General features: G+C 54.0%; 1 protein-coding gene across 3 annotated transcripts in view; it reads right to left on the bottom strand.

The window, feature by feature from the left end:
• Positions 1 to 1476: 1476 nt before the first annotated feature.
• LOC133357921 (intermediate filament family orphan 2-like) overlaps positions 1477 to 12267 on the bottom strand; it is a 28341-nt gene continuing 17550 nt past the window's right edge. For 2 of the 3 annotated variants that reach the window (XM_061576104.1, XM_061576105.1), the window contains exons 11-13: positions 10169 to 10258; positions 9451 to 9587; positions 1477 to 6431 (exon numbers count right to left, since the gene is read on the bottom strand). In XM_061576104.1, coding sequence (XP_061432088.1) covers positions 6341 to 6431; positions 9451 to 9587; positions 10169 to 10258 — 318 coding nt within the window. In that variant the 3' untranslated portion in view covers positions 1477 to 6340. Of the gene's footprint in view, positions 6432 to 9450; positions 9588 to 10168; positions 10259 to 11033; positions 11418 to 12267 lie in introns of those variants that run through there. The other variant, XM_061576106.1, reaches the window with a different exon arrangement.

The following is a 12267-nucleotide window of genomic DNA, read 5'->3' as shown; positions in this document are numbered from 1 at the left end:
ATTCGCCACTTCGATCATTCGCCGCTTCGATCATTCGCCGCTTCGATCATTCGCCGCTTCGATCATTCGCCACTTCGATCATTCGCCGCTTCGATCATTCGCCGCTTCGATCATTCGCCACTTCGATCATTCGCCACTTCGATCATTCGCCACTTCGATCATTCGCCACTTCGATCATTCGCCGCTTCGATCATTCGCCGCTTCGATCATTCGCCACTTCGATCATTCGCCACTTCGATCATTCGCCACTTCGATCATTCGCCACTTCGATCATTCGCCACTTCGATCATTCACCACTTCGATCATTCGCCACTTCGATCATTCGCCGCTTCGATCATTCGCCGCTTCGATCATTCGCCACTTCGATCATTCGCCGCTTCGATCATTCGCCACTGGCAGCGTTTCGGATGTCCGCCCTGGCAGCAAGTCCACTGGCTCTCTCGCCAAACTCCGCGGCCGTCTGGAACGTTCTTGCGATATTCGGAAGCCGCTGGAGCTATGCACCGATACATCGTCGAGATTGACAAACTCATTTCTTTTATAATTGTTTTTTGTTGTCTGGTTTGTCGTCGTGCCTCGCCTGGCCTCCGATTAGCACGGTGGGCTTACGTACGGTGCGAAAGAAGTTCAACATTCAACTTTACTCCCATCTCCTAAACCCAGACCATTGTTTTCTATTTCAAACACCAACCCCTATCTCCCGAAACCAGTGGTTCTTAACCTTGACTGCAACCTTGCACCCATTTGGGTATCAATCGTGAAAAAATGTTTTCAATGTTAATGCATAGAGAGTTTGATGAAACAAAGTAAGTTGTAACTTAACGTGCCCATCCTTAATTTGTGTTGTCGATGATTTACCTTCTAAAGAAAATCTTTCCGTGTCTCGCACCCCCAGAAAGGGCATCTCGCACCTCCCCTCCCCTGCGTGCACCCCAGGTTAAGAACAACCGCTGCCCTTAACCCACAGCTCAAGGCCACCTGCGCTCAAGAGGCAGCTCCCGCTCACTGCTGATGAATCAGTTTACACGTGCAGTAGGAGGCACTCTATTTATTAACAGCCTTCACAGGTGACAAGGGATCACTACAGCTCCCAGTCAGGACAGCTGGCAGACTGCCTGACTGACGACGCCGAGATGGTGAAGACGCAGACTCCAGCAGCACGACTGGATCCCCACTCACAGCAACAGCCCCGAGCCTTCGCTCGGGCTACCCTTTTATCCTCCCGGCGTGGCCTCGCTCCGCCCCGGCCACGCCCCCCTTCTCGAACCTTCTCGCGGGTTCCCAGGCTCACCTCACGTGCCCCCCTCTATCACCTTTCCCCTACATCCCTCTCTGGCTTGTCACGTGACCTGACAGACAGGGCTGCTGCGACCGCAGATTCCCCTTCTTTGCCAGCAACACGCGCCTTGCTACGTAACGACCCATTCCATGTCACTACACACAGACACGCAATACAACGAGGCGAGTCGGTTTCTGAGCAGCTTTTGAGTTTATTGCATCTTTTCGTGATTCGGGTAACCTGTCCATGGTGAAGCGAGCAGCCTTCCCTGCGTGTTTCGTGGTATCGCGATGGAGCACGGCCGTGCTATCTAATGAATGGACCAGCACATGCAATGACCACAACTGAACAATCATCCTCAGCAGTCGGTCTAGTTTCACTTGCAGGACAATACACAGCCTAGAACAAAGTCATGGGAACATGGGTTCACTACGGCTTAAATATCAGTTCCAATTAAGACTACGATCTTGAGACCCGGTCTCCTGGAGTTGTCTCAACTGAGACTCTGGATCCTGGTTTCCTGAAGTTAAGTCTTAAGATTTTCGAACCCAAGATCTGGACTCATGGAGCCGAGTCTCAAGACTCTGATCCCGAGACCGGCTCCGATCCTGAGACACGGTCTCCTGATGTTAAGTTTCAAGATTCTTGATCCTGAGATCCGGTCTCCTGGAGCCGAGTCTCAACTGAGACTCCGATCCTGAGACACGGTCTCTTGATGTTAAGTTTCAAGATTCTCGATCCTGAGATCCGGTCTCCTGGAGCCGAGTCTGAACTGAGACTCCGATCCTAAGACCCGCTCTCCTGGAGTTGAGTCTCGACCGAGACTCCGGTCCAGAATCCCCGGTCAACTCGAGTCTCAAGGCAACACCGATGGTAAACAAGTGATCCGTTCCCGCATCTATCGGATCGTTGTGGAATCACTACCCTCATGCGAGACGAAACCATGTCGCCGGCACACGTGGCCCGACGAACGATTAACTCCCACGTGACCGCTCGCAACTAAGCTGAGACATCAAACCCGACTTCCTCTGCCTTCATAATTAACGCAACGATTTTCCCAAGCGACGCTCCACATGCACGAGCCACCACCCTCGCTAGCTTCGCCGTCTCGGCTCATGTCCAAGCCATCACCAGCACAAATCCCACTTCTCAGTTTGACAACCATGAGCTTTGACTCATGATTGTGGCTAGGAGATGTTAACTGCCTTGCCTGATATGCAGGTGGTCACGGGTTCGATCCCGACCCCGATGCCTGCTTTATATTTGTAGTTTGCGTATCTCTCTCTCTCCGTGGTCACGTGGATTTTTCTCCGGGTCCCGCGTTCTTTTCCCCCTCCACATTTCGAATCGACGTCGACATGCGTTCAGAATATTTGGCCGCTGCCAGACATTTCCACGTAATGTCGATAAGCCACCTGGCCAAGCTATCACTTGTGATTCCAGGTCGCTTATAGACAGAAACAAAAAGGAGCTGCATAACTCAGTGGGGCATTCCCTGGTAATTAAAAAATAGTTTAGTTTATAGTTTAATTCTAGATTTGAATCTTTCGTGACTGCATACAGCAAGCGTGCTGTGACGGTTCCACCTGAAGACGGAGGCTTCTGTTGCCTCCGAAACGTCGTGATTTTTATTTTATTTTTTACCGATGTGACTTTACCAAAAAAACCCAAGTTTAAGTTTAAATCTGCAGCAGCAGACGGTTAAACCCCCAGCGTCGCGCTCACTCGAGCCGTCTAATTTGCCCGAGGTCCCTCCTTCTCCACTGCTACCTGCCCGCGGGGGGAGGGGGCTCTGGAATTCCCTCCCCTCTGGCCATTGCCACCACCACCACCCCCGAACCTGCTTTCAAGTCTGGACTAGGATGTTTCCTCGTCTCCTCTGTGCCAGTGACTGAACGTCTGCATCTGTTCGAGCTTCTGAACCCAGTGGTGTACATTCATTTTTAGAGGGCGGGTGGGGACACTTCCACCGATCAGACATCATCAGTGAGTGAGTGAGGACTGCCACACCGTTTGAAACTATTGTTGGGGGTTTGGCAGCAGCACGATGATGGGCCAGCAGTGTTGAGGACCTGGGTTTGACTCCTGGGTCTGGGTGTCTCTCTCTCGGTGGACTCAGAATGGCCATGTCAGAGACACTGAGCCAGCATTGCTGAGGACCTGGGTTTGAGTCCTGGGTCTGGGTGTCTCTCTCTTGGTGGACTCAGAATGGCCATGTCAGAGACACTGAACCAGCATTGCTGAGGACCTGGGTTTGAGTCCTGGGTCTGGGTGTCTCTCTCTTGGTGGACTCAGAATGGCCATGTCAGAGACACTGAACCAGCATTGCTGAGGACCTGGGTTTGAGTCCTGGGTCTGGGTGTCTCTCTCTTGGTGGACTCAGAATGGCCGTGTCAGAGTCACTGAACCCGCCACTCAGCCCCTGTGTGAAAGTGCCCGCACGCGAAGCGCATTACACCAGGTGAAGCCCCAACTGAGCTACGTTGATCTTTATCAGAAGCAACCAGGCCGTCACAAATGACGGCTCAACGAAAGTGAATTGTCATCTGGAAATGTATAGCAGCGGCCAAATACTCTAAACGCGTGTGGAGGGGAAAACTGGGGATAAATCCACGCAACCACGGAGAGAACATGCAAACTCCGGCGTCCGGGTCTGGATCGAAGCCACAACCTCCTGTATACCAGGCGAGGTAGTTAACATCTCGCCCACATTGTACGCATGTACACGTTGAACTTCTTTCGCACCGGACGGAGCCAACCGTGCCAATGACACACTGACCGCTGCAACTCCGTGTAAGCAATCGTAAAACGAACGTTCCTCTGTCGATCTGCTGCTGGATGAAGATCTACCTCCACATGCCATGTCGGTCATTTGACTATACGTCACCACGCCGGCTTGCGCGGTGTTGTGAAGACGACTGGTGGATGATGTCACCCACCACTGATGCTGGCTGGGACGTGAGTGGGAATCGAACTCAGGTTGCCGAGTTCATGGCGCAGTGCGCTAACCGCTGCGCCACCACCCCCCCCCCCACCACCACCTGCACAAAACCTAACCCTAAACTAACCTAACCCTCGCCTAACACTAACCTAACCTTAGCCTAACACTAACCTAACCCTAGCCTAACACTAACCTAACCCTAGCCTAACACTAACCTAACCCTAGCCTAACACTAACCCTAGCCTAACACTAACCTAACCCTAGCCTAACACTAACCCTAGCCTAACACTAATCTAACCCTAGCCTAACACTAACCTAACCAGCGCCTAACACTAACCTAACCAGTCAGTGTGGGCTGCCGAAGAGGTGGGGGGGGCGGGGAGGGATACCATGCAGCACCACCGACGTCGAGCCGTGTGCCCCCTGGGGCCTGAGCCACCGCGCTTGCCAGAGGAGACGACGGCCAACACCGGACGGGACTCCTCCAGTGCCCCGTCCGCAGCGAGTACCGACGGCGCCGTCCTCGTCGCAAGAATCCGACACCCAGATGCGGATGAAACGCGACCGAAACGTTTCCCCAAGCCTCGTAGCGTTACGGAATCCATGCTCTCGCTCTCGTGTAGATTTTCCCCGTTCCCCCACCCACCCACCCGCGTCTAACGGAAGGGGCTGCCCACCAACACCTCCCTCCGGAGCCTTTGACCGGAGGGGCAGGGGGGGGCAGCAGCTACAAAGAGAAGGGCCGCTGGTGGCGGTGCGCGTCGCCGATTTCATTTCACTACCAGGCGAGGTCCCGTTTGTTGATGGGGGTTACGCAGGTGAGATGGTGGGGGGGGGGGGGTTAGGCCGTGAGAGTCACAATGAGAGCCGCTGCTACGAATGGGGCTAGGCGCAAGTGTCGGAAGCCCGAGGGTCAGAGTGGGGGGTTTTGGGTTGGGGGGTCAGGGTTAGAGGTCAGGTCGAGTGATAGGATACGGATCGGGTCGGAACATTGGGGTAAGGGTGAGGGTTGGAGATTTGGGTAGGTGTAGGATTAGGGGAAGGGTTTGAGGGCAGGATAGGCGGCAAAGTGAGAGGATACGGGTAGGGCTAGGATATAGGGTTAGGGATTTGCGTAAGATATTTGGGTAGGGTTAGGAGCAGTTTTCGGGTTAGGTATTGGGACAGGAAAATTATTAGGGGGGGGGTAGGGGATAGGGTTAGTGATCAGGATGGGTGTAGGATTGGGGTTAGAGATCAGGATAAGGGTAGAATTGGGGTTTTGGATCAGGATCGGCGTAGGATTGTTGTCGTGTCCCTACTCAACCAGGAGATGAGGTCAACCCATTGAGATTCACGCCACAGCACTGCCTCTCTGGATAGGTGACCTGATTACGTGTTGGGATTTGGGCTCGAGATTCGGGCAGGATCAGGATTGGAGTTCAACATTAGGATACGGGTCGGACGAGGGGGTAGGTTTAGATATTAATGTAGGGGTCGGGTTTGGGCGTTAGTTTTATGAACAGTTAAGGATAATATACCTAGGGTTAGAGATTTGGTAAGGGTTAGGATTAGGTCAGCGTTAGGCCAAGGCTTAGTGACATATTATAATAACGTTACATTCACGGTTCAGGCTTCAAGGGGGCTTCATGATCAAGATTAAGGTTTATGGTTCAGGGTTTAGGGGTCAGTGTTGGGGTTATGGGGAGTGATCTGTGAATGGGGTTCAGGCTGAGAGGTTCAGGGTTATGTGTGTGGGGTTCAGGGTATGGGGTTCAGGCTTAGGGGTTCAGGGTAGTGTTTTGCGAATGGGGTTCAGGGTTGGGGATTCGGGCTGAGGGGTTAGGCGTTCAGGGTTAGGGGTCAGGGGTAGTGCTCCATGAATGGGGTTCAGGGTTCAGCGTTAGGGATTGGACGTTGAGGGTTCAGAGTTTCAGTTTAGGGGTTCAGGGTTCAAGGTTTGGGGGTCAGGGGTAGTGCTCTATGAATGGGGTTCAGGATTCATGGATTCGATGTTGAGGGTTCAGAGTTTCAGTTTAGGGGTTCAGGGTTCAAGGTTTGGGGTCAGGGGTAGTGCTCTGTGAATGGGGTTCAGGAGGCCGGGGCATTCCGATGGCCTCGCTCAGGAGTTGAACCCGTGCTCAGGAGGCCGGGGCATCTTCAGGCTCCGCAGAATCGCTGTCCTCCGACCCCTCAGAGTCGTGCTCCCCGGACGGAGTCTCGGGGGTCGACCTGCGGGCACGGAGAGGGGGCAGCGACCCCTCAACTCCGGGTTGCTCAGCCCCGCGGCCATCATCGTTCCCGCTACTAGGTCCCAGCAATGAGTCTAACCCTGACCCAGACTCTAGCAGTGAGTCTAACCCTGACCCAGACCCAAGCAATGAGTCTAACCCTGACCCAGACTCTAGCAGTGAGTCTAACCCTGACCCAGACCCAAGCAATGAGTCTAACCCTGACCCAGACTCTAGCAATGAGTCTAACCCTGACCCAGACCCCAGCAGTGAGTCTAACCCTGACCCAGACCCCAGCAGTGAGTCTAACCCTGACCCAGACTCTAGCAGTGAGTCTAACCCTGACCCAGACCCCAGCAATGAGTCTAACCCTGACCCAGACCCCAGCAGTGAGTCTAACCCTGACCCAGACCCTAGCAGTGAGTCTAACCCTGACCCAGACTCTAGCAGTGAGTCTAACCCTGACCCAGACTCTAGCAGTGAGTCTAACCCTGACCCAGACCCTAGCAGTGAGTCTAACCCTGACCCAGACTCTAGCAGTGAGTCTAACCCTGACCCAGACTCTAGCAATGAGTCTAACCCTGACCCAGACTCTAGCAGTGAGTCTAACCCTGACCCAGACCCTAGCATTGAGTCTAACCCTGACCCAGACTCTAGCAGTGAGTCTAACCCTGACCCAGACTCTAGCAGTGAGTCTAACCCTGACCCAGACCCTAGCAGTGAGTCTAACCCTGACCCAGACTCTAGCAGTGAGTCTAACCCTGACCCAGACTCTAGCAGTGAGTCTAACCCTGACCCAGACTCTAGCAGTGAGTCTAACCCTGACCCAGACCCCAGCAGTGAGTCTAACCCTGACCCAGACTCTAGCAGTGAGTCTAACCCTGACCCAGACTCTAGCAGTGAGTCTAACCCTGACCCAGACTCTAGCAGTGAGTCTAACCCTGACCCAGACCCTAGTAGTGAGTCTAACCCTGACCCAGACCCTAGTAGTGAGTCTAACCCTGACCCAGACCCTAGTAGTGAGTCTAACCCTGACCCAGACTCTAGCAGTGAGTCTAACCCTGACCCAGACTCTATCAGTGAGTCTAACCCTGACCCAGACCCCAGCAGTGAGTCTAACCCTGACCCAGACTCCAGCAGTGAGTCTAACCCTGACCCAGACTCCAGCAGTGAGTCTAACCCTGACCCAGACTCCAGCAGTGAGTCTAACCCTGACCCAGACTCTAGCAGTGAGTCTAACCCTGACCCAGACTCTCACAATGAGTCTAACCCTGACCCAGACTCTAGCAGTGAGTCTAACCCTGACCCAGACTCTCACAATGAGTCTAACCCTGACCCAGACTCTCACAATGAGTCTAACCCTGACCCAGACTCTAGCAGTGAGTCTAACCCTGACCCAGACTCTCACAATGAGTCTAACCCTGACCCAGACTCTAGCAGTGAGTCTAACCCTGACCCAGACTCTAGCAGTGAGTCTAACCCTGACCCAGACTCTATCCGTGAGTCTAACCCTGACCCAGACCCCAGCAGTGAGTCTAACCCTGACCCAGACCCCAGCAGTGAGTCTAACCCTGACCCAGACTCCAGCAGTGAGTCTAACCCTGACCCAGACTCCAGCAGTGAGTCTAACCCTGACCCAGACTCTAGCAGTGAGTCTAACCCTGACCCAGACTCTCACAATGAGTCTAACCCTGACCCAGACTCTAGCAGTGAGTCTAACCCTGACCCAGACTCTAGCAGTGAGTCTAACCCTGACCCAGACTCTAGCAGTGAGTCTAACCCTGACCCAGACCCTAGTAGTGAGTCTAACCCTGACCCAGACTCTAGCAGTGAGTCTAACCCTGACCCAGACCCTCACAGTGAGTCTAACCCTGACCCAGACTCTAGCAGTGAGTCTAACCCTGACCCAGACTCTAGCAGTGAGTCTAACCCTGACCCAGACTCTATCAGTGAGTCTAACCCTGACCCAGACTCCAGCAGTGAGTCTAACCCTGACCCAGACTCTAGCAGTGAGTCTAACCCTGACCCAGACTCTCACAGTGAGTCTAACCCTGACCCAGACTCCAGCAGTGAGTCTAACCCTGACCCAGACTCTCACAATGAGTCTAACCCTGACCCAGACTCTAGCAGTGAGTCTAACCCTGACCCAGACTCTAGCAGTGAGTCTAACCCTGACCCAGACTCTAGCAGTGAGTCTAACCCTGACCCAGACCCTAGCAGTGAGTCTAACCCTGACCCAGACTCTAGCAGTGAGTCTAACCCTGACACAGACCCTAGTAGTGAGTCTAACCCTGACCCAGACTCTAGCAGTGAGTCTAACCCTGACCCAGACTCTAGCAGTGAGTCTAACCCTGACCCAGACTCTAGCAGTGAGTCTAACCCTGACCCAGACCCTGGCAGTGAGTCTAACCCTGACCCAGACTCCAGCAGTGAGTCTAACCCTGACCCAGACTCTCACAGTGAGTCTAACCCTGACCCAAACTCCAGCAGTGAGTCTAACCCTGACCCAGACTCTAGCAGTGAGTCTAACCCTGACCCAGACTCTCACAATGAGTCTAACCCTGACCCAGACTCTCACAGTGAGTCTAACCCTGACCCAGACTCTAGCAGTGAGTCTAACCCTGACCCAGAACCTAGCAGTGAGTCTAACCCTGACCCAGACTCTAGCAGTGAGTCTAACCCTGACCCAGACCCTGGCAGTGAGTCTAACCCTGACCCAGACCCCAGCAGTGAGTCTAACCCTGACCCAGACTCTCACAATGAGTCTAACCCTGACCCAGACCCTAGCAGTGAGTCTAACCCTGACCCAGACCCTCACAGTGAGTCTAACCCTGACCCAGACTCCAGCAGTGAGTCTAACCCTGACCCAGACTCTAGCAGTGAGTCTAACCCTGACCCAGGCTCTAGCAGTGAGTCTAACCCTGACCCGTCATCCTGTATCCCGACCCCTGACCTGTAAACCCTGACCCATCGCCCTGTTTCCCCGTATTTCCTTCGCCCCGTGCGCCCTCTGCCCTCACCCATCCTCGGTGTGCGAGTGGCCGATCATGCGGCGGCACGTCTCCATCTGCACGTCGAGGCCGCGCTTCATGCTGCACATCTCCATGTACTCGTGCAGGTGGCGGCTCATGTCGCTCTTGGCGCTCGCCAGCTCCAGCTGCGGGTACGTGCGCACACGCGGGGACACGTGGGGACACGCAGATAACATGGGACACACGGAGACACACGGAGACACGGGGACACGCGGGGACACGCAGATAACATGGGACACACGGAGACACACGGAGACACGGGGACATGCGGGGACACGCAGATAACATGGGACACACGGAGACACGCGGAGACACGCAGGGACACGCAGATAACATGGGACACACGGAGACGCACGGAGACACGCAGGGACACGCAGATAACATGGGACACACGGGAGACACACGGAGACGCACGGGGACACGCAGATAACATGGGACACAAGGCAGATACACGGAGACGCACGGGGACACACTGGGACACGTGGAGTTGCACTCACAAGCATAGAAAACACGGGGCACATGGGAACGCATTGACAGCATGGGACACACGTGGATGCATTCAGACGCATAGAAAACACGGGGCACGTGGGGACATGCGGGGAACACGCACGGAGAATGGTCCTTCCCCGGTGCCCATCTGAGCGGCGAATCACTTGGACTTTTAGTCCACGGCTGAACGGAGCTGACGGGTAGGCGGAGGGCCTACCTCAATTTGTCCGATCGTCTCCTGGTATTCACGCTCGCGCGTCTTGAGCAGCGACTCCGTCTCCAGGATGACCCGCTCCACCGTGTCGTCCTGGCAGCATCCACATCAACAACAACGACGACACAAAGATCACCCGTACAGCCTTAACAGACCGTTGGAGCAAGTGCTGTTGGCAAGTAGCGCCTATGAAGGCCGGCACTGTGGCACACGAGGGGGTGGGTGGCCAGCACCACGCCTGGCCGCCTTTGTCTCCCCAGTGGCGACGTTTTTACACACCGCACCAGGTACTCATTTGAGGCTGAGTCGACCTAGGGGAGGCCCAGGACCGGTTCGACACTGGTGTTGGGCATGAGCGGGAATTGAACTCGGATCATCGGGTTCATAGCGCAGCGCACTAACCACTACCGCTCCCCCCACATCTACAACATCACCATCATGATCAACATCGTCACCAACATCACCAACATCATCATCGTCATCATCAATTACATCCAAATCATCATCACCAACATCATCATCAATTACATCAAAATCATCATCATCACCAACATCATCACCAACATCAATTACATCAAAATCACCAACATCATTAGAAATTACAACCTCATCATCAACTTCAATTACATCCTCATCATCATGTGAAATTTATATCAGCCAAATACTCTAAACGCAAGTCGATTGTAAATGTGGAGGGGAAAACATACGTGCTGGGAAAAGATCAGGCGAGGTAGTTAACATCTCCTAGCCACCGTGATGATGGTGAGAGAGAGAGACACGCAAACTCGAAATACACAGCAGCAGGCATCAGGGTCAGGATCGAGCCCACAACCTCCTGCACACCAGGCGAGGTAGTTAACATCTCCTAGCCACCGTGATGATGATGATGAGAGAGAGAGACACGCAAACTACAAATACACAGCAGCAGGCATCAGGGTCGGGATCGAACCCACGACCTCCTGCACACCAGGCAAGGTAGTTAACATCTCGCTATGCACGGTCGGGACTTATGTCCATGGAGTTTCTGTACCCCCCTCTGTTTCTCTACCGGGATCATCATCATCGCGACCCATGGGCGGACAGCCCGTAGTGGACGTGTCCCACTGCACGTTGCGTCATTTGTTGTTTCCACTTTCCTCTCTGTCTCGTGGTGCCGATCTGCTCAAGTAGTGGCCACGCCTCTCGGGCAGCCAATCGCTACCATCTTCGTCAAGCCACCATTCTCTGTGTGGTCTTCCTCTCTTTCCTGGCCCTTACATTTTTTGCCGAACAACAACAACACACAACAACACACAACAACAACAAACAACAACAAACAACAACGCTTTTCATTTTCCTGCCGTTGCCCTACGCGCAACCCTTTTTCTTACTTTCAAGAGCGACAAAACTAATTTCTTTTGAGCCGCTTTGTGTTGTTGTTTAGTGTTGATGTCCCTCCCCCCCCTGCACCTCCGATTCGCACGGTTGGCTACGTACGGCGCGAAAGAAGTTCAAGGTACGCACACGCACACACATGTGTGTGGGTACGTTGCCCACTCTTTTGGGCTCAGCTTAGATGCAGTGTGTTAACGTTCCTGGGCTCCGACTGAAATATAACGACAAAAAAGCATCCGGGCAAAAAAAGATAAATTCTCGCACCCGCGCGCCACTGCGGGATCAGAGTCTCGGTTGAGACTCGGCTCCAGGAAACCGGGTCTCAGGGTCGGAGTCTCGGCAAGTCCGATGTTATTGTTCCCACCAGCGCCGTGGTAACGATAAAAGCGGACTGCGACGGAGTCACCGACCATGCAGATATTCAGCCAATCAAAAATAAAAATGGGGGGTGGCGGGGGCCCGTGTCGGATGACGCGATACCAATTCGGCGGGATGTCTCGATCCACGCGTTGATTGGCAATGAATCGACACGACGATCACCATCGGCCTTGAGGCGCCTTTGCCGGTTCGACTGAGCGAGAATCGACACGCGAAATTAACCTCGATTCACGATGCACATGAACCGCTTGTGGGCAACGCCCCGCCCCCTTCTGGGGCAGCGCCCCGCCCGCTCTCTTCCTCCACATATACAGGCAGCAATCTGCGATCGGTGATTTCATTCATCGGGT

Source organism: Lethenteron reissneri, chromosome 60 (genome assembly GCF_015708825.2).
Source record: "Lethenteron reissneri isolate LAM-NWPU_2019-01 chromosome 60, ASM1570882v1, whole genome shotgun sequence".
In the NCBI taxonomy this organism is placed as follows: domain Eukaryota; kingdom Metazoa; phylum Chordata; class Hyperoartia; order Petromyzontiformes; family Petromyzontidae; genus Lethenteron; species Lethenteron reissneri.
This window is presented reverse-complemented; position numbering and strand designations above follow the sequence as displayed.